The sequence below is a fragment of the Aethalodelphis obliquidens genome, unplaced genomic scaffold (genome assembly GCF_003676395.1).
Source record: "Aethalodelphis obliquidens isolate GAN/ISIS:26980383/991018 unplaced genomic scaffold, ASM367639v1 scaffold38, whole genome shotgun sequence".
Taxonomy (NCBI): Eukaryota; Metazoa; Chordata; class Mammalia; order Artiodactyla; family Delphinidae; genus Aethalodelphis; species Aethalodelphis obliquidens.
The window spans coordinates 5,879,034-5,903,566 of NW_020837982.1; the positions used below are offsets into that span (position 1 = coordinate 5,879,034).

The 24,533-nt window shown below is 44.4% G+C and overlaps 1 protein-coding gene across 2 annotated transcripts in view; it reads left to right on the plus strand.

Annotated features, from left to right (window-relative positions):
- VPS53 (VPS53 subunit of GARP complex) overlaps window positions 1–24,533 on the plus strand; it is a 125,299-nt gene that overhangs the window by 79,240 nt on the left and 21,526 nt on the right. For both annotated transcript variants that reach the window (XM_027130558.1, XM_027130559.1), the window contains exons 14-17: window positions 3,359–3,601; window positions 6,537–6,684; window positions 10,053–10,135; window positions 11,105–11,183. In XM_027130558.1, the coding sequence (XP_026986359.1) occupies window positions 3,359–3,601; window positions 6,537–6,684; window positions 10,053–10,135; window positions 11,105–11,183 (553 nt within the window). The remainder of the gene's footprint in view (window positions 1–3,358; window positions 3,602–6,536; window positions 6,685–10,052; window positions 10,136–11,104; window positions 11,184–24,533) is intronic.

Consider the following 24,533-nt stretch of genomic DNA (forward strand, 5'->3'; position numbering starts at 1 on the left):
CCCCCCCCCCCCCCCCCCCCCCGCAGCACTGTAATCAGGACTTGACCCTTTTTAACCTTTTACTTGATTGTAATTGCTTTAGGGTATAAAAGGCGCATCCCTGTGATTCCATTCAACAGGTCAGCACGCCCCCGTGTTCCTTTCTCCAGTAGTCCTTCCTATAAGATCCTGCCAAAACTCAGGGTAGTGTTTGGTGCCTGGAAGGAATGGTAACCTTTGCTTTTTTTGTTGTTGGACTAATTTATATCTTACACAGCAAGTGTAAGATCTACTTATATATACTTATATACGCAGCAGCGCCTTGTGCATACGAAGTGCTCCATCCGTATTTGATTGGATTGCATTCCCTTTGCAAACTCATGAACTTTACCCGTTCCCATCCGGGTGACTTGTCCTCTTCTCTTCTGTGAAGGTATTTGATTACTCGTTGTCTAGTGTCTCGTGTGGCATAGAAGCAGGCTGATGAAGAGCGCAAGATGGAAGTGGGGAGGGGTGGGTCACTCTGGTCTATTTCTCGTTCACACCAGAGAACAATGTCAACAGTAACCCAAGAGACATTCTGCAAAATACGGAAGATCTTTAGTGTTTGGGTTTTTTTAAAGAGGAAATTTTGTCTCTATTCTATGATCACAATTAATTTACAGTCTTACTCATCAGCTTGGCTCCGAAATAGGAGGTAGATGAGGAAGTATCCTGGCTTCAGCTTCCAGCGGCATTAGAGGAGTGGTTCAGGCAAAAATGCCTTGGAGCTCTCGCCCCTGTTTTGGTTGGCACTGTGGATTCGGAGGTTAGAGTCTCTCATAGGAAGACTCGAGAGGAACCCTCCCCTGCTGTTCTGTGCTCTCATCCAGTGCACCAGCCCCAACCCTTCCACTCCCATCCCTTAGGAACAAAACGTGGAGGTTGATCCGCCGAGTATGTATTGGGCACCAACGTAACTGGGAGCTTAGCTGCACACGGAAGCTTGAGGGCTGGGCCTCGGGGGAGCAGAAGTAGCGTAGACATTATCCCTGCTCTCAAGAATCTCACGGTAACATACGTGACACAGAGAAGAAGATTCTACCACTATAAAGCAAGCAGCTTTCACCTTATCTGCCAACTTCAGCTCATAAGAAGTGACTGGCTACAGTGCTGTCTCAGGAAGGCTTCTGAAATTACCCTGGAGATCAGTGAGAAAGACACAGCCATTCCTGATGAGCATGGCCTACCACGGGCCCAGGATGGGAGAAGGTCAGCATGTTTCCTGAATAGTTGACACCCTCACACTGTATAATGAAGTGTTAAAAAAAAAAAATAGTCGTCAGTGTGTTACAGATGACAGAAGTTGCAATTGAGATAGAGGATGGGTGTGAGTAGGAGTTATCTAGGTGCCTCCTGAGCTGAGCTGGGAGGGTGAGTGGACAGGTGGTGACGGGAGAGTCACCAGGGGACGCATCCAGGCAGATGCACAGAGTCAGGGATAGAGATGGAGCAGAGCGGCAGCTGAGGGGAGCCTGGCTGGAGCATGGGGTCGCTGTAGAGGAGACGTGGGAAATTAAATGGAAAGGTGAGACAAGAGGAGGGTGTGAGGAAGGAGGGTGGACACGCTGGAGCTTTCCAAGGTCAACTAACTCGCTCCTTCTCTGCTTGCTAACCGTCACCACCATCACAATGGACTGTCCTAGGCCTTAAGTTCTTTGAGGGCACAGTGGCTATATCTGGATGTAATAAACTTTCAATAAGAAAAGCTCTTGAGTAAAATGTCAATTTTCTCCTGTTCCTACTCATTAATAATGCATGTGGTTCTTATCTTTTTCTTCTTGACTGTTATATAAATACAAAAAAACAAAACAAAAAACGCAGCTGGATTCCTGTAGCCTTAGACAGCAACTAAAAAGATACAAAATGTTAAGAGGGGTGGGAACACCCACCTCTCCCCCATTTTTCATAGAGCACAACTGTGCAGGGACCAATTAATATAGCCCTGCTGGATGTGAACAGTGATGACTTAGTGTGACTGAGGCAAATTCAGTGATGTTTGAATGGGAAATGGGAGAAAGTTGCAACCATCCTCATCACCGTGACCTGGGGCAAGCCTGGAGCGGCTCAGTATTTTCTCTCCTCCCAAGATTTCTTACACCTTTGATTTTGGAAGTTGTTCAGAAGAAACTGCATTAAAGGAGAAAGAGAGCATTAGACTGTTTCTTTCCAGTTTCTCTTTGTTTAGTTGTCTGTCTGCTGGGTACCTTTAGGTTAATGATATCTAAGTATTTGCTGACTTCATAACGTTTTTGTGTTTGAGGAGGTAGTAGGGTAGAGTGGGGAAAAGCATGAGGTTTAGAGCCAGGCTGCTTGGGTTTCAATCCTGGCTCCTCCACTCTCTGGCCGTATGACTTTGGACAAGGTCCTTTAATTTTCTGCACCTCGCTTTTTGAAAAGGAGGATAGTTTTAGTCCCTACGTCATAAGGTTATTGTGAAGATTAAGTGAAGTTCACGTATAAAGACTCTTACAAAGAGCTGACATGGTGCCTGGTATACCATAAGTGTTCAGAAAATGAACACTGTCATTATTTAGGGTTTTCATTTGTGGAAAGGGGAGCTGGTACTGATAAGGTAGTAGGACCAGTGCACACACTTAAGCGGTAGATTCTAGGCTCAGCTCTGCCACTAAATCGTGTGACAAACGTTCTGGGCCTTATTTTTTTCATCTCTTAGAGGGTCCAATAACACCTTATCTTTCTCCCAGGGGTTTGGGGTCAAATGCGATCATGAAGTGCCTTGAAAAGTATAAAACAGCACAAATGCCAAATTTTATCACTGCTGTTGTTGTAGGAGTGGTGGTGGTAGTTAATGATGATATTGATAAAAATGGATCCAGGTTCTAAAAATGTTTTAAGTTAATTACTTTTTATTGAGGTACAGTTGATTTACAGTATTGTATTAGTTCCCGGTATATAGCAAAGCGATTCAGTTATTTTTTTCAGATTATTTTCCATTATAGGTTATTATAAGATATTGAACATTGTTCCCCATGTTACACAGTAAATCCTTGTTGCTTATCTGTTTCATATATGGTAGTGTGTATCTGTTAATCCCATACTCCTAATTTATCCCCCCACCTTTTACCCCTTTGGTAACCATACATTTGTTTTCTATTTTTGCGAGTCTTTCTGTTTTGTAAATAGATTCATTTGTATTGTTTTCTAGATTCCACATATAAGTGATATCATCTAATATTTGTCTTTCTCTGTCCGACTTACTGAAACGGGTCCAATTTTAAATGTAAAAAGCATGAGGAGTGATCGCCTCGCGGCAGTCAAGCACGTTTGTTTTCTCTTTCTTGAAATAAAATAACGTTTCATGTTTTCTTCCTCCCAGAAACCTTGGGGAGCTGATAGATCGGTTCGTGGCCGATTTCAAAGCCCAGGGGCCACCTAAGCCCAACACGGACGAGGGGGGCGCCGTGCTCCCCAGCTGCGCCGACCTCTTTGTCTACTACAAGAAGTGCATGGTGCAGTGCTCGCAGCTCAGTACCGGGGAGCCGATGATCGCCCTGACCACTATTTTCCAGAAGTACCTCCGAGAGTACGCCTGGAAAATCCTCTCTGGCAACCTGCCCAAGTGAGTCCTGTTCTTCCTGGTCTGACCGGAGAAGTGAGATTCTGAATATACCTAAGTATGGAAATCTTTAAGGAAATCCACCCTGAAGCTGTTCGCTAAACTGCCGAGAGTATCAGGGAGGAAAACACCCTTATGGAGTTCCCAAGGGTCTGAGACTGTTTCCTCTCAAATGGGATTCCACAGCTGACCAGGACCGCCAGAGGAAGTCAGTACTGCCACGCTGGCCACTAGCATAGGTCAGATCCTGCCACGGTGGACTCAGGGGAGTCAGTCCCATTATAGACGTGCTTAGTTTACATGGATTCAGTGGTAGGTACTTGGCAAAAGAAGTGGGGTGGTGGTAGCAATGACTTTTGAACAGCAAGGGCAGTTTCATTCAGGCCAAAGTCTCTCTTATGGTGTGTGTATCTTGCTCTCCTGGGTTGAGTCTAATATTTAAAGATGCGGTAGGATTGGGGGAAAGGTGGTTGCATAGCATAGCTCCTAATTATAGCGACTTCACTCTGTTATTCTGGGGCATTAAAATATTGTTATATAGCTTATTACTTGAAATAAATGGATTGTTCGACTAGAGTTTTAGAGATATTTTGGTTATATAGCAATTTCTATTGTAATAGAATATGATCTGAAGCAATGCTTCAGAATCCAGTAATTATAAATCACTCCCATAGCTAAATTCAACAGTTTGGAATTTAGTTTCTGTCACCGTCACTAAAATGTGTCATATATAGGAGTTTTACATAATTGGGAGGAAAGAAAAATAAAATCCCTTCGCTCTACAAGAGATTTGAAGTAACAGACATGTTTTACACACGAGAATTTCTTTGAATATGATAAACATTATTTTTAAATTTTTGATAACTTTTATCCTGATTTTCAAAATACTGCAAGTTTGTTATAGTTTGTAAAACACAGAAAAGCACAAAGATGAAGATAAAAATCACCACCCAGTGAAAACAGGTTTAACTTTTCAGTATACATTTTTCTGTTCTTTCTTTATATGCGTAATGTGTGTGACTGAATGCTTCTGTTTATTTGTTTAACAGGACTGGACTATAGTGCTTATAGTTTTACACCCTGCTTTGTCATGATGTGAGCATTTTGCCGTGTGTATTAGTCAGTGTCACAGCAGGAAACAAATGGTACTCAGCTGGGATATTATTACTAAAGCCACTGTTCACAGAAATGGGGGCAGGTGAAAGGAACCAAGGGAGCATTCTGAAGCATCCAAACTCTAGTGGGTAATTGTTACTACTTTAAAACTCACGTGACAGCTAGGGCTGTGGACAAAGGGCTGCCTAACAGAAACTGTAGTCATAGGGGCCACGGTCACTGCCAGGACCACACTGAAACAGAGGGAGCAGGAAGGCTAGTTGTTACTCCGACTTCTCTCTCCTCAACCTCTCTGACTTCCTACAGCCTCTGCTGATGGCTGAAACCAACAGGAGCCCAGGGGGCTGGGGAGCCTGGGTGAAAAGTCTGCAGAGGTCAGTCTCCCAAGCAGTGAAAAGGGAAGAGAAGAGCAGAGAACAGTCAGCACAGTAAAAATATTCAAGACACTTTTTTTTTTCCAGATTTTTTTTTTTTATGTATGTATGTATGTATGGCTGCATTGGGTCTTTGTTGCTGTGTGCGAGCTTTTCTCTAGTTGCGGCAAGCGGGGGCTGCTCTTCATCGTGGTGCACGGGCTTCTCATTGCGGTGGCTTCTCTTGTTGCGAAGCATGGGCTCTAGGCACATGGGCTTCAGTAGTTGTGGCTTACCGGCTCTAGAGCACAGGCTCAGTAGTTGTGGCGCATGGGCTTAGTTGCTCCGCGGCATGTGGGGTCTTCCCGGATCAGGGCTCGAACCTGTGTATCCTGCATTGGCAGGCAGGTTCTTAACCACTGCGCCACCAGGGAAGCCCCATCAAGACACTTTTAATGATGCTATGACGTTCCCACATACCGAAGGCCCTCAGCTAACTTCTGAGATTTCTTATTGATCATTCTCTTAATTGACCATTTATGTTGGGTTCAGTATTTTGGTATTTTAAATAACATTCAGAAGAGCATCCTTGAACAGAAGTAGAACTACTGGGTCAAAGAGTCTGAACGTTTTTTTAAGCTCCTGAAAAATACCTCCAAAAAAGTTGTACAATTTAAAGCTCCTAACCCGTAGTGGAAGAGACAGCCAGTGTCCTCATACCCTTATAAGTACTAGAAATTAAGATGTTTTCAAATCTTTGATTACCTAAGACTGGGAAGTTTAGGGCTGTGTGTGTGTGTGTGTGTGTGTGTGTGTGTGTGTGTGTGTTTTAAAGGAAAAATTTCTCTTATTTTTAAGGTAAATATCATTGATTTCTGTCTTCTTAAAAAATAGACTCTCACAGTTGAAATTTTATTTATAACTGCAGGAAGTTATTTTAAAAACTGCTTTTTTATTTTTTGTGATCACATGATTAGATCAGTAGGAAGAGATGACGTGCTTTTTTGTTTCTTGAGGCAGTCAGGCCTTTGGCCAGGAACCATGTCGCAACATTCACTTCTGAACCCCTCCACAAGCACGAAGACAAGCTCCCATGCAGAATTTTCTTAACTGAGAGAAACAGTTGGGGAACCAGCTTTTGCACCACACATGACTCTGAATGAGCTGTACAGATCAGGAAATGCCACGCTAAGCAGAGAGGCCGCTCAGCAGAGCAGAGTCATTGTAGTTAACATGACTGATGGCTGGCTCACTGTTGGGATCGTCTCTTCCTATTTCTGATGGTCAGAGAATTTAAACAAATGACAGTCAAGGTCAGGTGACTCGGAAAGGGCCTCATTGTGTGTGGATTTGTTTGGGCCACGTCCAGCCTCTCCTTCCCCTGTTTCTTTGTCTTACAACGTGCAGTTTCCGGGTCAGGAAGCAAATGAGGAGTCCTGGCCTGACTGGTCCCTATGCCTTTTCCTCAGAACCACAAGCAGCGGCGGTGGGTTGACCATCAGCAGCCTCCTCAAGGAAAAGGAGGGCTCAGAAGTGGCCAAGTTCACCCTGGAGGAGCTCTGCCTCATCTGCAGCATCCTGAGCACTGCAGAGTACTGCTTGGCCACCACCCAGCAGGTGAGCCGCCCGGGCTGCCCTTGCGCCACCTCCTCCTTTTCCTGAGCCGCCTGGGCCACTTAGCTCAGTGGGTAAGAATATGGGCCCCAACGAGGCCACACACAACCTTGGGCAGAACAGCTGGTCTCCCACAGGGGAAAACTCGAGGTCCAGCCAGGGGACGGCCCAGGCAGCCCCCTTGCAGAAGGACCTTGTTAAAAGGAGACTGGGCAAGAAAGTATGACTGGTCTCCTCCCCAGAGCTGTGTAAGCTACTCAAAGAGCATGACGTGCCCTCTTGAAAATAGGTCAGTAGCCCTGTCTCCCACGTGCTGAAAGCAGTTACAGTCGTAGTGGTGGTAGGCCCCAGCCTTCGTGGTGATGAGTCACAACCAGTGATTCCATTCTCAGGAGTGTTACCAGGCTCACTGAAAATCCTTTGGGCTTTTATGTGTCTCCTGAAATGTATGGAGCATATTCTCAATCTGCAGAAACAAATAACCATTGTCTGGATGCTGACGTTCAGGAACTGGGAAGCAGGAAAGGGTAATGTCTCTGCTGGAGCTCCCATTAGCAGAAGGAAGACCAGAAGAATTTTCTGTTCAGCCTTCGATGTGGGATTAGAAGTTCCTTTCCACATTTCCAACCCTGCCAACCCTTGCCTTTGGACTTCTGTGAGAGAATACATTTCCATTTTAAGCCACCAAGTTTGTAGTAATTTGCTACGGCAGCGTTAGGAAACTAATTACAGGAGTCAGCCTGAATGAACTCTACTGGTCAAAGATGAGACATACAAGTATCAGTGAGAATATTAGCTACAGTCGATTGTAAACATCAAATATGTTTAAATCCATTTGGTTATAATGATTTTTAAAATTCACTTATCACCTTGGAAGATACTAAGAAACCACTGGCATGAATTGAATACTGGTAAATAAAGGAAAAGTTCTTATCCTGCCTTTCCTATCTGACTTGTACCTCAGGATAACCAAATCACAGACAATGGGAAGTATATTTTTATAGCAGATTTTCAGTTCATAAATGAAGAAGAAAAGATATTGAATTCAAATATCATTCTTTTATACCTCTTAATGGAATAATAGATCTGGGCATCGACCATCAATGGCTGCTGACATTACAAAAAGAGAGACAACCAAACATCATGTTATCTCCTGATGGAAGTACACAGCACTATCATGAAGGAGTTTTCTTTTTTTTTTTACTCTCTTTCTTTTTCTTTTTCTTTTTCTTTTTTTTTTTTGTTGGTGCTGTGTGACTTGTGGGATCTTCATTCCCCAACCATGGATGGAACCCCGGCCACGGCAGTGAAAGCGCCGAGTCCTAACCACTGGACCGCCAGGGGATTCCCATGAAGGAGTTTTCTTTAAAAAAAGAAAAATCTGAATCTGATCAAGCTTTTACATCAAGCTACAATTTACAGGAAATACAAGGGATAGAGGAGCATGCTAATTAGTACCTTGTGGATACAATCAATGAGATCAAACTATGAGAAAATCTACGGGGCAAACAACCTAGTTTCCTTAGGAAAAAATCACAGGGGTTTGGGGGGGGGGGTTGCAAAAAGAAATGGAGGGAGAAACCAAAGAGACTTGAGAATCCAAGCAATGAAGAATTGAAAAATAATATTTAGAAAACAATGCCAATAATGTGTCAATATCGGTTCATTAATTGTAACACTTTTACGCTTAACACCTGCATGGGGTGTGCCATTCCCTCCTTCAAGAGATCTTTATGAAGCACTGATTATGTACCAGGCATTGTATTTGGTATTAATTCACAGAGGTGAACAGAGTAGACAAATTTCTTACTGTCATGGAACTTAGAACTAATAAAGGAGCCAGATAATAAATAAGGCAAAATGTAACCTCAATTTTGTTCTAAGTGCTGAGAAGGAAACAGATGTTGCAGTGCTAGTTAGGGAGTTGCCTACTGAGGTAGAGTAGTCAAGGAGGGCCTCCTGGAGGAGGTTATATTGAAGCAGAGACCTGAGGGGTGGGAAGGAGACTGCCAAGTGAGGAGCTTGGAAGGGATGGGCAGTGGCGGGGGGGGGGGGGGGCAAAGCAAAGGAGCTGGCTAGGACGGGGGAGCAGAGAGTGCTTCGGAGAGGAGAGAGGAAGTAGGACGTGTGAAGGCCCTGAGGGGGAAAAGACCCGGTGTCTTCCAGAACCTTAAGAGGTCGGTATAACTGAAGCCAGGCGGACAAGGGGGAAAGCAAGATGCGGGCCGTGAAGCTAGACAGGACCCAAATCATAGTTAGAAGTTTGGATTTTATTTTCAGTGTTAACAGGGAAAGGCCGCTAGAGAGTTGAAGCCTTGAGAGCCTGCGCTGTGATTTTTCTCCTCAATCCCTTCTAAACGTGTAGATTGTTTCCAGTTTTTCACTAATATAAACGACAGCAGAATGTGAGCTTTATGAGAAGAGGATCTTATCTGTTTTTTTCACCAGCTAACTCCCTTATGCTATGACAGAGCCTGGCACTCTATTTAGAATAGACTTTCAGTAAATATTGGTTTAATTCATGAATGCTGCAAAGAACACGTGCGCATCTCCGTACCTTGTTCTCATTACTCGTTGAAATATCTTTCTAGATGCGAAATCGCCAGCCGGAAGAGTGTGTATGTTTAAATGTTTGCCTTTTAAATAAGTTGCCTTCCCAAAAGGTTACATTAATTTACCCATTCCTAGGAGTCACTTTTAAATCTAAGACAAAACATTCTTTATTCTTAGAGTTTCTGTAATAAATAGGTTTGGGGATGCTAGGTGAAGCAATTCCCGGGATGTTTTGAGGTATTTACAATTCCCGGTCAGTTGTATTTTTCTTGGAGGCTGCTGGAGCGTGGCCAGCGTTTCTCCCCGCTTGGCTGTAGGATGATGCCGGCAGGAACTGTGTTTCTTTTGTTTATTTTGGTATCCCTCAACACCTTAACGCGGTGGGTGGCCCAGCCCAGCGCTCAGGGAATACTTTACCTGATTTTATTGCGACCCACCACTGGAGGCTTCCAGTGTTGGTGGGTAAGCCAGCAGTTCACGAGGCAGGGAGTATCCTAAAAATGGGGATCTGTTTAAATTGTCAGTGTGTCATGAGAACCAAGTACAGTGCAGGGCCAAAGGGCACAGGCTCTGGAGGAAGTTTGATTCCCAGCCCTACCACTCACTGTCCTGGGTAGGGCATGCCTCCATCTTCTCATATATCAAAGGAGGATCATAATAGAACCTTCCTTACAGGGCAGTGAAAATTAAATGAGTCCATACACGAAAAGTGCCTGGAATTATACCGGAATCCTCACACTCAGTAAATGTTAAGTATTGTTACGTTGCTCCTTCCGATAAGCATTAAGTATGTCGTTCTCTCTGTTACTCTCTAACAGCTGGAAGAGAAACTCAAGGAGAAGGTCGACATAAGTCTGACTGAACGAATCAATCTGACTGGAGAAATGGACACATTCAGCACGTATGTACTCGCGCGCCTGCTCGAGGCCCAAATTCCCCCTTCACGGAGCAGCGTGTCTCAGGCCGTCAGCGTAGGTTACTACAGAACCTGAGAAGTTTCCAGGACCTTCTATTGGATCAGGATTATTTTCTCCACCAGCCACCAAGGAGCCTTAGAAGTTGGTGCAGCTGCCCCCCATCCCGCCTCCTCAAATACAATCATTTTTAGCTTATGGGGGCTTTATTGTTGCCCTGTCTGGAATAACAAGAGAAAAGAAATCCCCCCTTGGCCATCCCTGCAGGAAGGTCAGGTCCAGGGCCTCCTATCTGACCCGCTAAATCTACAGAGAGCCAGCCCCACCTCCAGTGTTTCAAGGGTATAAAGGGTGAGCAGCCTGATTTTAGCCCCTGGGGGGCGGGGGAGGGCAAGTGTATTTGGGGTGGAAGAGTGTCTGTCCAAGGAGTTCAGCCTGTAAAGCCTTCTTGAAACAGTTATTGCCCTGGTGCTACCTGGCAGGATTTTGTCCTGGTCGTTAAATGAGATTTGGGAAAGCCAAGCTTCTGCTTTCACATCAGCCACTTACTGAGGAAAAGTCCAAATTCTCTTCTTAGGTCATTTTCTCTCAACTTCCCCCCCACCCCCGCAAGATCTGATTTAAACATTTTGGGTAAACGGGTCCTTTTGGAGGAGGTAGCAAAGAGGAATTCTGGGTGTAGCAACTGGGGAGACGAGCCGTGGAATCTGGTGTCCTGACTGAGTAGGAACACATCCGAGTGAGACCAGGACACACAGCAAGAAGGAGGGCGGAGCCAAAACACTCCTCCTTGTCATTCATTCCTTTCTGAAATGAAACTCAAGTTTTTCTGAGGAAATGGTGCATCTAAGTTTTACACAGGTGCCTGAAACATTTGGAAGGGGCTGTGTCGGTCAGTCGTTCGTTCACAGTTCACTTTTGTAAGCTGTGCCCACAGTAGTGTGTTTGATTTGCAGTGTCATCTCCAGCAGCATTCAGCTGTTGGTTCAGGATCTCGATGCTGCCTGTGACCCCGCCCTGACAGCCATGAGCAAGGTAAGCTTTTAGGAAGTGCTTCTTCCTGAATGTCCAAGAGTGACCCCAGGTGGTTTCTCCCTGCCCTGCCTGTAGCTCCTGCAGGCTCTTCAGTGCTTAAAGCACCAGTTGGGAGGAGAACGGAGCCCTCCAGGAGTTTGCTAAAGCACTCAATTGATCTTGCACCTGAAGTCAATTGCCTGTCCTTTGAGAATGAGACGGGGAGCAGGTGTGTTTCCTAAGTTTGAAGGAGAGTTTGCTTTTTTTTTTTAAATCGTTTTTATTTATTTATTTATTTTTGGATGCGTTGGGCCTTCGTTGCTGTGCGCGGGCTTTCTTTAGTTGCGGCGAACGGGGGCTACTCTTCGTTGCAGTGCACAGGCTTCTCATTGCAGTGGCTTCTCTTGTTGCAGAGCACGGGCTCTAGGTGCGCGGGCTTCAGTTGTGGCACGAGGGCTCAGTAGTTGTGGCTCAGGGGCTCAGTAGTTGTGGCTCACGGGCTCTAGATCACAGGCTCAGTAGTTGAAGCTCACGGGCTTAGTTGTTCCGCAGCATGTGGGATCTTCCTCGACCAGGGCTCAAACCTGTGTCCCCTGCATTGGCAGGCGGATTCTTAACCACCGCTCCACCAGGGAAGTCCGTGAGGTTGCCTTTGATCAGCATCTGACACGTGCCAAAAACCCTTCGTGTGGCGGCAGTCACTTCAGACTCATTTTCATTCCTGCCCACTGAGAAGTTTTTCCGACTCTCTCTGCGCTCTCGTGAGGTGCAGGATCATTTGATCAGGTTGCGGACCCTGGTTTTCTAATATCGTGGTGGCCCGTCAGTCAGCCCTCAGTCCGCAGGCCCCTCCTTTGGCGCTTATCACGTGCAGCTTCATGTTGCTCTTTGGCTTTTACGTGCCTGTGTCTTTTCTTCCTAAAAGAAAATCAGTTCCTTAAGTTCATGGACCACATAGAATAGAGAAGACTCATACTTGTTGATTAATTAAGTTGGAAATAGGCAATTCTTCATTGATTTCTAAGCCAAATAACACGAAGTTGCCCACTCTTTGAACCTTCTAGAGCAGGGGTCGGCAGACTACAGCCAGTGAGCCAAATCTGGTCTGCTGCCGGATAAAGTTTTATTGGAACACAGCCACGCTCATTCATTTATATATTATCTATGGCTGCTTTTGTGCTACAACGGCAGAATTAAGTAGTTGCAACTGAGACTAGATGACTCGCAAAGCCTAAGATATAAACAGTCTGGCCCTTTACAGAAAAAGTTTGCCAATGCCTATTCTAGAATCGTAGACTCTTGGAACATTCTTACAAATTCTAGAGAAAGAACTTCTCTGGGGCATACTGACCAGTAGCAGAGTAGAACACTGGCTTCGGAATCAGACAGACTTAACTCTCCTCATTTTTCCTTTGGGCGTGTTAAGCAAGTAACAACCTCTCTGGGCCCAAGTTACCTCATCAGTATGTGAAATGCCAGGATCTGCCTTCTGAGGAGAGTGACTGGTCTGGTGCCAATAACCGTTAGTCCTCTTTCCCTCTTGTCAGGAGTGGCCGTGTCACAAGGTTGTGTAAACACACATTTGCTGTGAATTTGGTTTTGTAGTAGATTGTAAATATTTAACAAAACTAGGGCTAAGACCAAAACTTAAGCTTTGGAGTTTTATGGCGCTCAGGGGGGAGTCCTGAGTAGCTGATGTCACAGAGTTTCCATTCAAAAGGCCCTTCCTTCCACCAATCAGATATGGATGTGTATTTCCAGCATCCAAGTGTTTACAAGCAGAATACTCCAAGCAGGCACAGGGAGACTCACTCATTTTCTGAAGGAACGTGGCTCTGAAGATTGGTTTTGTGGGTTCTGATTATCCCCTCGCTGCTGGGGAACACTCCCTACATCCTGAACATGATCTGTTCCGGCTGCCATCTCTCCTGCATTGCCACACACTTTCGATTGGAATGCAGCTGGCGAAAGAATTTTTACATTTACCAAAGGAAGAGTGGATTTTTTTTTTCAGTAAAATAACAGTTGTAGGGGGTTTAACACTCCAGGTGTTGCTTATATGAACTGTCAGTTCATTAGGTGGATTTCCCTCAAACTGCCCCCACCACCCATCTCTCCACCATACCCACACCAGCAAACACTAACAGAGACCATACCTCCAGAATCTTTTGTTTACATCATAGGAAAACCACAGATGTGGGAAGGCAGCAGCTGGGAGGCCGTTACTCTTTGTCTGAGTCTTCTGGAGTTCTAGCAAAATGAAATCCATGTGATGAAAATGACCCGATATAAACAAGCCAAGTGGTCACAAACCGATTAAACAAATACCCTCTGTTATTTGTGCCTGCCTTCTGTTCTGTGTAGTTTCTTCTAGGATTTTTTAAAACTTTTGTTTTGTGATAATGCTTCTTCCTGTCTGTGATTCCATCATTTTTGCTGCTAGTTGAACAGTTCATTTCAGACTCTACCCAGCACGGTGCTGGGAGTCCCAAGGCTGGGAAAGATGTGGACCTTATTCCAAGGTGCTTAGATTCCAGAAAGTGTGGGGTAAGAGATGTGTGAGATGAGTGGGGTTAAGGTATGAGGAAATCAGTACCAGAAGTACAGAATACACCCTTCTCAAAGGAGGAGAGTTCAGGACTTCCCTGGCAGTCTGGTGGTTAGGACTCCGAGCTTCCACTGCAGGGTTCGATCCCTGGTTGGGCAACTAAGATCCCACATGTTGCGCTCGCACGCCCGTGCAGCGTGGCCAAAACAAAGCAAAACAAACAGACGAGAAAAGAGGAGGGTTCACATCCAGGTGGGGAAGCAAAGAAAGCCTTCTTAAGGAAGTAGCATTTGAAACAGACCACCAAGGATGGCAAAGTTTTGAAGAGATTTGTGATTAGGAGGGCATTCTGAGCTGAGTGACACATGAACACAGGTCTGTAAAGTTAGGAAAGCTCAGCACCTGTCAGCATTGCCAGTCTCCTTACACATCTTTGGAATTCCACAGAGCACTCTGGGTGTGCTTGTACCTACGTAGTCAAGGCTGGAAACAGGGCTGCCCTTGAGGAGCTTATATTCTGGTGGGGCAAAAACTTAGAATAATTGATGCTGTAAATAACTATTTTATAAATGGTGAGAAAATGAGCATTGGGCTCGCCAAAGTGGAGCGGTGTTGTCAGATGATTCTGAGTTGAGGGAAGGAGGCTTCTTTGGCAAGATGGATTGAGCCAAGAAACTGAGTTATGTCATCCTCCTGCGAGGAGACCTCCTTCTCATTGAAGGCACCCCATGACCTCCTTGGTTAGCATACTGGGCTTTTATGATTTGTCCCTTCACTACCTTGTTGGTTCTGCCACTCCTGTGTGTATAACTATACTCCAGCCTCTGAGCCACTTTTCTTTCTCTGAATGCATTACTTTTTTTGTGGCTTCCACACCTTTTCTCATTCTGTTCTTTCTGCCTAGAATTCTCTTTCCACCCTTGTCTGCCCAATTAGCTCACCCTTTAAAATCCAGTTCAAATGTCTGCCTGCTTTTAGAAAATTGAGGTATAATTCACATACAATAAAATTCATCCTTTTAAAATGTATAATTCGGTGGAACCACTACCACCGTCTAATTCCAGGACATCTTCATCACGTGAAAAAGAAACCCCATACTCGTTAGCAGTCACTCCCCATTTCCCTGACAGTCACTAATCTACTTTCTGTCTCTAGGGATTTGCCTGTTATGGACATTTCACATAAATAGAATCAAACACTATGTGGCCTTTTGTGACCGGATTTCTCCACTTAGCCTAATGTTTTCAATGTTCATCTATGGGGTAGCGCGTATCAGTACTTCACTCCTTTCTATGGCTGAATAATACTCCCTTGTATATGGTTAAACCACATTTGGTTTATTCACTGATCAGTCAGTGGACATTTGGATTGAGTCCACTTTTTAACTCTTATGAGTAATGCTATGAATATTCATGTACATGTTTCTGTGTGAATATGTTTTCAATTCTCTTGTATACATACCTAGGAGTAGAACTGCTGGGTCATCTAGCTCTACGTGTAACGTTTGAGGAGCTGCCAAACTGTTTTCCACAGCAGCTGCACCATTTCACATTCCTACCAGCAATGAGTGAAGGTTCTCATTTTTCTATATCAACACTCATCAACACTTTAAAAGAAAAATTATAGCCATTCTAGTGGGTGTGAAGTGGTATCTCATTGTGGTTTCAACTTGTATTTGCAGTTCCCTGATGACTAACACGTTGAGCAGCTTCTCATGTGCTTATTGGACATCTGTATATCTTCTTTGAAAAAATGTCAGTTCAACTCCTTTGCCCATTTTAAAATTGGGTTCTCTTTCTATTGTTGAGTTGTGAAAGTTCTTTTTATAGTCTGGATACTAGACTCCTTGTCAGACACATGAATTGCAGATATTTTCTCCTTTTCCATGTGTTGTCTTTTTACTTTCTTGATCATGTGCATTGAAGCACTAAAGTTTTAAATTTTGATGAAGTTCAATTTTTGTATTTTTTCTTCTGGTGCTTGTGCTTTTGGTGTTACACCTATGATACCATTACCTAATCCAAAATTATGAAGATTTACACCTATATTTTCTTCTAAGTATTTTATAGTTTTAGCTCTTACATTTAGGCCTTCAATCCATTTTGAGTTAATTTTTGTATATGGTGTGAAGTAAGGATTCAGTTTCATTCCTTTGCATGTAGATGTCCAACTGTCCCGGTACCATTTGTTGAAAAGACTATTTATTCTTTACCCATTGGGTGGTCTTGAGACTCTTGTCAAAAATCAGTTGACCATAAGTACATGGGTTTATTTCTGGACTCTCAATTCTATTCCATTGATCTGTATGTCTTTCCTCATGCCAGTACCACACTGTTCTGATTATTATAGATTTGTAGTAAGCTTTAAAATCAGGAAGTATGCGTCTTCCAATTTTGTTCTTTTTCAAGATTGTTTTGGCTATTTTGAGTCTTTTCCAATGTCACCATTTTTTGTCTCATCCAGAGTGTTTTCCTCCCTCAAGACACCACGGCACCTATACTAACTCTCTACTTTGTTGTACAATTATTTTTATATCTGTGTCCCACCCCCGTTAAGCTTTGAACAACTCATGGGCTGTGTCTTACTCATTTTTTGATCTCCACAGTAGTACTCCGTGAATGACTTTGAAAGTAAAAAAGACAGGAAGAACAAAAGTTTGTAGACACCCATTTGACCAAAGAATGGTGACAAAGTAAGACATAGGTAGTAACTCTCCTGAACAGATTTAGCTGGGTAGAGCTGGTAGACATAGGTTAGGAAACTTGGGCATCTTTATTGGAAACGGCAGGATTGTAGACTCCCGGAAGCCTCCAGGCCCATCCAGGTGCTGTTGAGGATGATGTGATGCTCCTGGATCGTATTTAATAGCAGGGCTTCTTTCTTCAACAAGTAGCATCCTGGAGCTGATTGAAGAAAAGTCAGAAATAGGAAATGCCCACATCTAGCTATTAGCTTCCCAGCTGTGGGCAAGAGCCCTGCTGCTGGAAAAGGAGAGGAGAACACAGAGGGGCAAAGTTTGGTAGAAAATCCACAGGAATGTCTTTAAACAGGCCAGGCCCACATGGAGGGAGTGAAATATGAGGAGAGTTTAGTGGTTTCTCTGAAACTGTAACCTAGAGATTACAGTAGTGTTGATGTTAAGTTATGTCAAAATTACCTTTCAGACCACTTTCCCCTCCCATATTGCATTATTCTCTTAGATGAGCTCTGTGAGATGATAGTAAGTTGTTATCTACCGAGCGCTTACCAGGAATCAGCACCCAAAGGCATTATCTCGTTTAATTCTGACAAATATTTAAGGTACCTGTGTTAGTTCCTTCTCTCTTTCACAGATAAGGGAACTGAAACTCAGAGAAGTTAGGTCGCTTGTCAGATCTCTTAGATAACATGTGGCAGAGCCAGGGCTCAGGTCTCCCCTCTGTGCAGGATTGTACCACACCGCACTTACAGAGTAAGGGTCAGTGTTTTTGGCACACGTGGAAAGTGAGGCAAAAATGAGCGTAAGCAACCTGTCTAAAAGCGCGGAAATGATGACAGTGTGTGCCCGGTACTGCTGGGTTCACACGAGTGTGCATTCACGCTCACTTTGACTATGAGCTCTTCAAGCACTTACAAGCATCCTGTTAGATATTGGTCTTCAGCATTTCTCAATCTGACACTGACTTTCCTGCAGGGGAGAAATCGGCTTGAGCAGCCAACCCAAGTAGTGCAGTCTGCTCTGCACGTTTCTCCCTAAAACTAATGAATTGTCATTCTGGGGGGTGTGTTGCTTGGTTTTCTTTTTCATAATAAAAGCCATATAGGTTTATAACAGTGAAGCCAAAAATAAAACCAAGTCTCCTGATTCTTGAAAAGGAAGTTGTTTGGAGTGCTTTGGTGGAAATGTGAAGAGTTTTGTCTTTTAAATGTAAATTCTGTGAATTCTTAGGAATTAGTATGTCTGCTTATGGCCTTTTGTAGGATTTTTTTTTTTTAACAAGTAGGATTAAAAAAAAAAAAATCTGTGGCTTCCTTAAAAGGTCCTGTGGTCCTCTGCTCACTCTGTCCTTTTCCCTAGGGCTACTCACATCACTAGATTTAAAGAATCTAAGTCTCTGTCCAAAATCAAACAAACTTAGCTTTTTGCCCATTAATGGTAGTTTTAAGGAAAAAAAAAAAAAAACCCAAATTAAATTTCCTTACAGTCTGGCATGTAATTTCTATTAGGTTTCAAGATCATGAACATGTACTAATTTAGGAGGCCGCCTTACTATCCCCCAAAGACATTTCGAAATAGCTAGAACAGTCCTCAAATCTGTTCTCATTTCCCTCTGTCATTAAAATGTAGATCTGTTTCAGGAGGCCCACAGAGCTCCATGGTTAAGAAATCCTCAATTTCATGTACCACCTATAATCAAAGCACATCTTTCTTTCTTTGTAAAAGAGATTTTTTTTTCATTATGACCAAAACAAATTACCTTCATTACAGAAAATTACAGATTTTTAAAAAGAAGAAAATTTGGGCTTCCCTGGTGGCGCAGTGGTTGAGAGTCCGCCTGCCGATGCAGGGGACACGGGTTTGTGCCCCGGTCTGGGGAGATCCCACATGCCGCAGAGCAGCTGGACCCGTGAGCCATGGCCACTGAGCCTGCGCGTCTGGAGCCTGTGCTCCACAATGGGAGAGGCCACAACAGTGAGAGGCCCACGTACCGCAAAAAAAAAAAAAAAAAAAAGAGAAGAAGAAAATTTAAATCACCCGTAATTCTGATTAATAGACATATTTCATACTTTCTATGCATATACTTTTAAATTAAATAAGTTTATACTTTAGTTACTATGTAATCTGTTTTTCTCATTTAGCAGGTTTTAATAGTTTTCTGTGTCATTTGATCTAGAGCTATGATATTTTTAGTGATTGCATAGTATTCCATAGTACAGAGTATTTACTGTTAAAATCATAACAATAGTTAACATTTACCATGGAATTAATACATGCCAGGTACTATGTTATGAGCATTCGCTGTGCTGTCTTTCAGTAACTGTATAGATTATACACATTATCATCATCCCAATTCTATGTCTGAGAAAACTGAGGCACAGAGAGTTTGGTCACTTGCCCAAGTCACTCACTTAGCAAGTTGCACAGACAGTATTAGAACTCACGACTGGTGACTCCAGATTCCTTCATCCTAAGTACTATCATCTGTTGCCCTTGAAATGTAAGTGATCATTTCACTTTTGATGGATTTTTGGCTATTTCCAATTTTTCACATTTATAAACAGTATGACAGTGGACAAGTTCGTGTGTGTGTATGTTTTCTGAGCCTTCATAATTATTAACTTCAGATTAACTGCCGTAAAGGAAATTGCAGAGATCTAAAGCTATGTAAAATGCTAAGATTTTTTGATAGATATTTTAAATTTGCCTTTAAGAAAGGTTATACGGGGGGCTCCCCTGGTGGCGCAGTGGTTGAGAGTCCGCCTGCCGATGCAGGGGACACGGGTTCGTGCCCCGGTCCAGGAGGGTCCCACATGCCACGGAGCGGCTAGGCCTGTGAGCCATGGCCGCTGAGGCTGTGCGTCCGGAGCCTGTGCTCTGCAATGGGAGAGGCCACAGCAGTGAGAGGCCCGCGTACCGCAAAAAAAAAAAAAAAAAAAAGAAACGTTATACGGGGACTTCCGTGGTGGTGCAGCAGTTAAGAATCCGTCTGCCAATGCAGGGGACACGGGTTTGAGCCCTGGTCTGGGAAGATCCCACCTGCTGCGGAGCAACTAAGCCTGTGCACCACAACTACTGTGCTCTAGAGTACTGTGCACTCTAGAGCCTGTGAGCCACAACTACTGAGCCCACGTGCCACAACTGCTGAGCCCGTGTGCCACAACTACTGAAGCCCGTGTGCCTACAGCCTGTGCTCCGAAACAAAGAGAAGCCACCGCAATGGGAAGGCCGCGCACTGCAACGAAAAGTAGCCCCCCCTCGCCTCAACCAGAGAAAGCCCGCGTGCAGCAAGGAAGACCTAATGCAGCCAAAAATAAAATAAATAAAAATAGATAAATTTATTTTAAAAAAAAAAGAAAAGTTATACAAATTCACCTTCCCATTGGCCCAGCAGTGAATGGGAGAAAAAATCTACACCTATATCATCTTCTTTTAATATTTATTTATTTTGTTATTTTGGCTGCTCCGGGTCTTAGTTGTGGCACGTGGGATCTTTGTTGCGGCATGCGAACTCTTAGTTGTGGCATGCATGTGGGGTCTAGTTCCCCTATCAGGGATCAAACCCGGGCCCCCTGCATTGGGAGCATGCAGTCTTACCCACTGGACCACCAGGGAAGTCCCTATATCTATATATCTTCTTAGAGCCTTTTTTGCTCCACTTTCTATCCTGGGTCTTCTTGGTTTTCCTCCTGGAGTTAAGGAATGTGTATCCCTGATCAAAGAGGTGAGGAGAGTCATCCTTTCCTCCCCCTCTGCACCACCATCACCACCACTACATCATCTGCTGTGGACAAGCTCATTCTGTACGTAGATCCCAGATCCCTCAGCGAATTTCAAGTTCATTTCAGGTGGTAACACTTCTTTTGGAAAGCAACGTGGTAAAGTGGAAAGAACATGGATTTTGGAGTTAGTCAGACCAATATCTAGATCTCAACCATTCGGACTTACCAGTTATGCTTCATTAGACCAGCCCCTTATTGTCCGCAAGGCTGTCTTATCATCTATAAAGCAGGGGTAAGAATACCTTCTTCGCTGCATAATCATAAGCAGTAGGTTCACAGGAAAATGTCAGTCATCGTGCTTGGTGCACAGTAGGTGCTCGATAGATGCTCCCTCCTCTTTTTTATTCCCCCCACAGTTCTTGGTTCAGTGCTGTACATGGGGAAGGTGCCTAGAAACATAGCACACGCTTGTTCTATGAGTAAAAGTAGCCCCGACAGACATGAGAGTGTGCGCGTGTGCGTGTGTGCATGCCTGGGGCCAGTGGCCCAGCAGCCTAAACTGTAGCACTAGACTGATTACCTGCAGTGTTCCCAGACTCCACATGTCTGAATCCGTGCTCTGTACAGCTCTACTCCCATGAGCAGGATGAGTACTTGGGAAGTTGAATTCTCACTTAAGGAAAATCAGTTTCCTAGGAGACCCCTTTGTAAGTTTTACACAGCTGTGGAGAAACACAAGTTCCATAGTAAACTAGTGTGGAGCCCTGTCCTCTGATCAGTGGATGGGTCAGAATTCTCTGCTCCTGTGGGTTCTCGCCAGGAAGAATGAACATCTCCCTGACCCTCCCTGTGAGGTGCAGCCACACACTCCTCCCCAGGTGGCAGAAACCATGGGCGCTGGCGACGCCCCGGGCCTCACAACCTCTCCCTCAGGCCAAGTGTGGGGTCCTACAGGCTCTGGCATTGTCCTCTTGATCCTTTCCTTGCTTGCTGTTTCTGTCACTCCTACATCTTAGTTACCGCTTCTTTTGCAAACTGTTTTTCTTGTTTATATAGCACCAGTGGTATTCAACCCCACCCCACCTTCTAAACAAAAAGCGCAGAAGGAAAAACTTGAAGTATGGAGGGGTAAATTTTAAAGGTCAGATGCAAAGTTCATCTGAAAAAGTTGGAGTCTTACTTCGACTGATGGCTTTTCAGGATGTTTGTTCTTCCAGTGCAAGCTACTGTTTGTGTCCCTTTTTGAAAGAGAACTTTGCTTGATCCCTGTGTATTTCATTAGCTTCTCCGTGAGAAACTAGGCTCCCCTTGAACTAGGGCCAGTTGAGTGCTTTGTTCTTTGTTTTCTTTGTTTTAAATCATTTGTTAACAAGTGTCTAGGAAGTGGCCTCGTATAGTGCTTGGGCTGTAGATGGACCTGGGCTGCCTCCACTCTGCTGTTGACTAGCTGTGTGACTTTGGGCAGGTGACCTCTCCTCTTTGAGCTTTTTGAGTCTCCTCGTCAATAAGACCGCTGTGAGGAAGATGACGTCTGAATAGTAATGAGATGATGTTTGCAAAGTGCCAGGCCAAGCAGCCTGCACACGGTAGGCCCTGATGTAGGTATATTGGGTCATTCGAGTTACAACCCAAACCCTAAGTCATTGGGATGGGTGATGGCAACGCATCCATCCTAGGCAGTGGCTGGACAGCATCACCGCTGACGATATTTTGTTCATTTTTTAGAAAATAGTCCGAGCAATGTCAACTTTCATTGTTTTCCAGTACTTTAAATTCTTTTCTTACTTCATAAAGCTGACTTAAATTTAAACTTGCGAATCTACTTGACTTTTGCCAATACTTCCTTTAACTTGACCGGTGGAGTCCTAACTGGCTTAAGTATTAAGGCAAATCCAGTCTTTTCACACCGATTCCCAATGTGGGCACGTATTGACATGGCCAGTGGTGATCAAGAGGAGATAGCTCTCCAGCGGGAACTTGAACTCACGCCGCACACTCCGTCTTGCCCCGGAGCTGCTTTGGAACCGATGACAGGACATGTCACCACCTCCCTCTGTGGTCGTCTTCTGTCGATGGAGAACCGTTATGCGTAGATAATTGTTTATGAACTTTTTGAGCTGTTGAAACCTAAACTGCTGCCGACTTGGAAAACAGTGGTCATTACTATGGACGAGCTTTGCGTCGGGTGGAGGGGTGGTGCGTCCCGCTCTCTACCCAGTTGACTGTGCCGTCCTGGGGCCTGCTGCTCCGGAGCCGCTGCCGAGCTGGGAGCAGAAGATGAAGCGTAGGTGCTAACAGCACCTGCCAATTCTGGCCTCAACCCTGTGCGCTCATTTAAAACCCCCTAGGATGTTCCTTGTTTGGATGGGTCACATCTCTAAAATCAGATGGAAGAGAAGCCTCTTGAATAAAATAGAAGAAAAAGAGGAAAACATTACACATAGCCAAAGAATTAGAATATAAAGTCAGTTCATATTAGACTTTTCTACCATCTCTCCGTTCTTCATTTTTATTTTTTCCCCAGTAAGAGAATTAGAGACCCTTTTCTTTCTGGAGCCTCACTATGAAAGCTTGTGTAAGACTTCATGTGCCTGGGCCTTGGTTTTCTTATCTGTAAAATGAAGACGGAGGTGCCTTCCTGCTTTGCCGTGGTTCTGTCCTTGCACAGACTGAAAGCTTTCAGGATATAAATATCTGCTGACTTGAAGAAACATTCGGGTAAAACATAGAGTCATTTGAGCTTCCCAGGAGCTGGGGGATCATCCACGTACAATATGATTCTTTCAAACAAGTTCTCTCAGGATTGAATTTTTCCTTTCCCCAAGAGCTCTATAAAAATAGTATTTTCTTGCCAGAGACATCAAGGCCTCAGAACTACTGCCCTCGTTCTGTGAACGTGTTACATGGTTTGTGTTTGGCTTAGGGCCTTTTTATCAGACAGCCCGGCTCCGTTCTGAGAGGCTGACTCAGCAGAGCCCCAGCGCGGGGCAGGCTGGGAGCTGGTAAGACCTCCCTTCTCCCATGTGTATCCGAGGCGGAAGCAGTATCACACCACTGCTTCTTTCTCCCTTTTACTGTACATGCTTTCAGAGCATTTTCCCTAGTTCTCCTCAGGTTGTGAGAACTTAAGCCCAGCAGGTCTCTCGTGTTTGTTCATGGCCTGGTCAGGGGTCACACAGGGCTTCTCAGTGATGCCCATCTCCCCCGCACCTGCCATCTACACAGTCCCTGCCCCGTTCCCCATGGCACTGTCTTAACCTCTGACGTGCCCCTCGTGTTTGCCAGAGATCCTCTTTCCTTCCCCTTGATTGAAATCCCACATAACCCCAAAGGCTCTAGGAGTAAGAGTCTAATGTTTGATTATGAAAATTTTCAATTATATACAAAAGTAGAGAAAACAGAAAAGTAGAAGAAATAAGCCACCAAAAAGCAGAGAAAATAAGCTACAAGGATATAATGTACAACACAGGGGATATAGCCAATATTTTATAATAACTATAAATGGAGCATCACCTTTCAAAACTGTGAGTCACTCAGAAACCAGCACAACATTGTAAATCAACTATACTTTTTAAAAGTTGTGAGTTGCTATATTGTACACCTGTAACTGTTGCTGTATTATACACCTGTACAATACACCTGTATTGTACAGCAACTATACTTCAGAAAAAATAGAGAAAACAGTATAATGAACCTCATGTACCCATCACCCAGCTTCACTAATCTTGTTTCACCTGCTCCTCCCAGCACTAGATTATTTTGAAGCAAGTCTCACAGGTCATATTGTTTCTAATTTCCTTTTTAAAAAAAAAAAAAAAAAATCTCCAATTTGGGACTTCCCTGGCGGTCCGGTGGTTAAGACTCAGCCTTCCAATGCAGGGGGTGCGGGTTCAATCCCTGGTCGAGGAACTAAGGTCCCACATGCTGCAGGGTACGGCAAAAAAAAAAAAAAAAATCCCCAACTCCTCCCTGTGTACCTGAGAGAAGGGCATTCCAGGTTTCCTTTCGTGTGGCCCAGCCACCTCTCGGGTTTCCCAAGCTGCCAGCCTGGTCGGAAGTAGACGTCCCTCCCCTGTCCACCCACAGCCCCTTTCAGGTAGAGCAGCTTGTAGAAGAATACGATCCAGTTCATCTGCCTGGTGAGGGTTCGTTTAGAAAGAAGGTGGCACTTAGATGAGGAGGGAAGGCTGTTTCAAGCCTGAGAGGGACAGGGTAGGAAAAGGTACACTTCACTGTCAGGGAAAAGGTGGGCTTACTTGTTTCTATTCATGATTAGCTCCTATAGACAGGGAGAGACAAACCCCCTCAAGACAAATCAGCCTCCGTGACAGCAAGTCACGGGCTCATTTCCACCACGCTTGCCCCTTCCTCGCTAAGAGGTAAGGCTATCCTCCAGCAGAGGA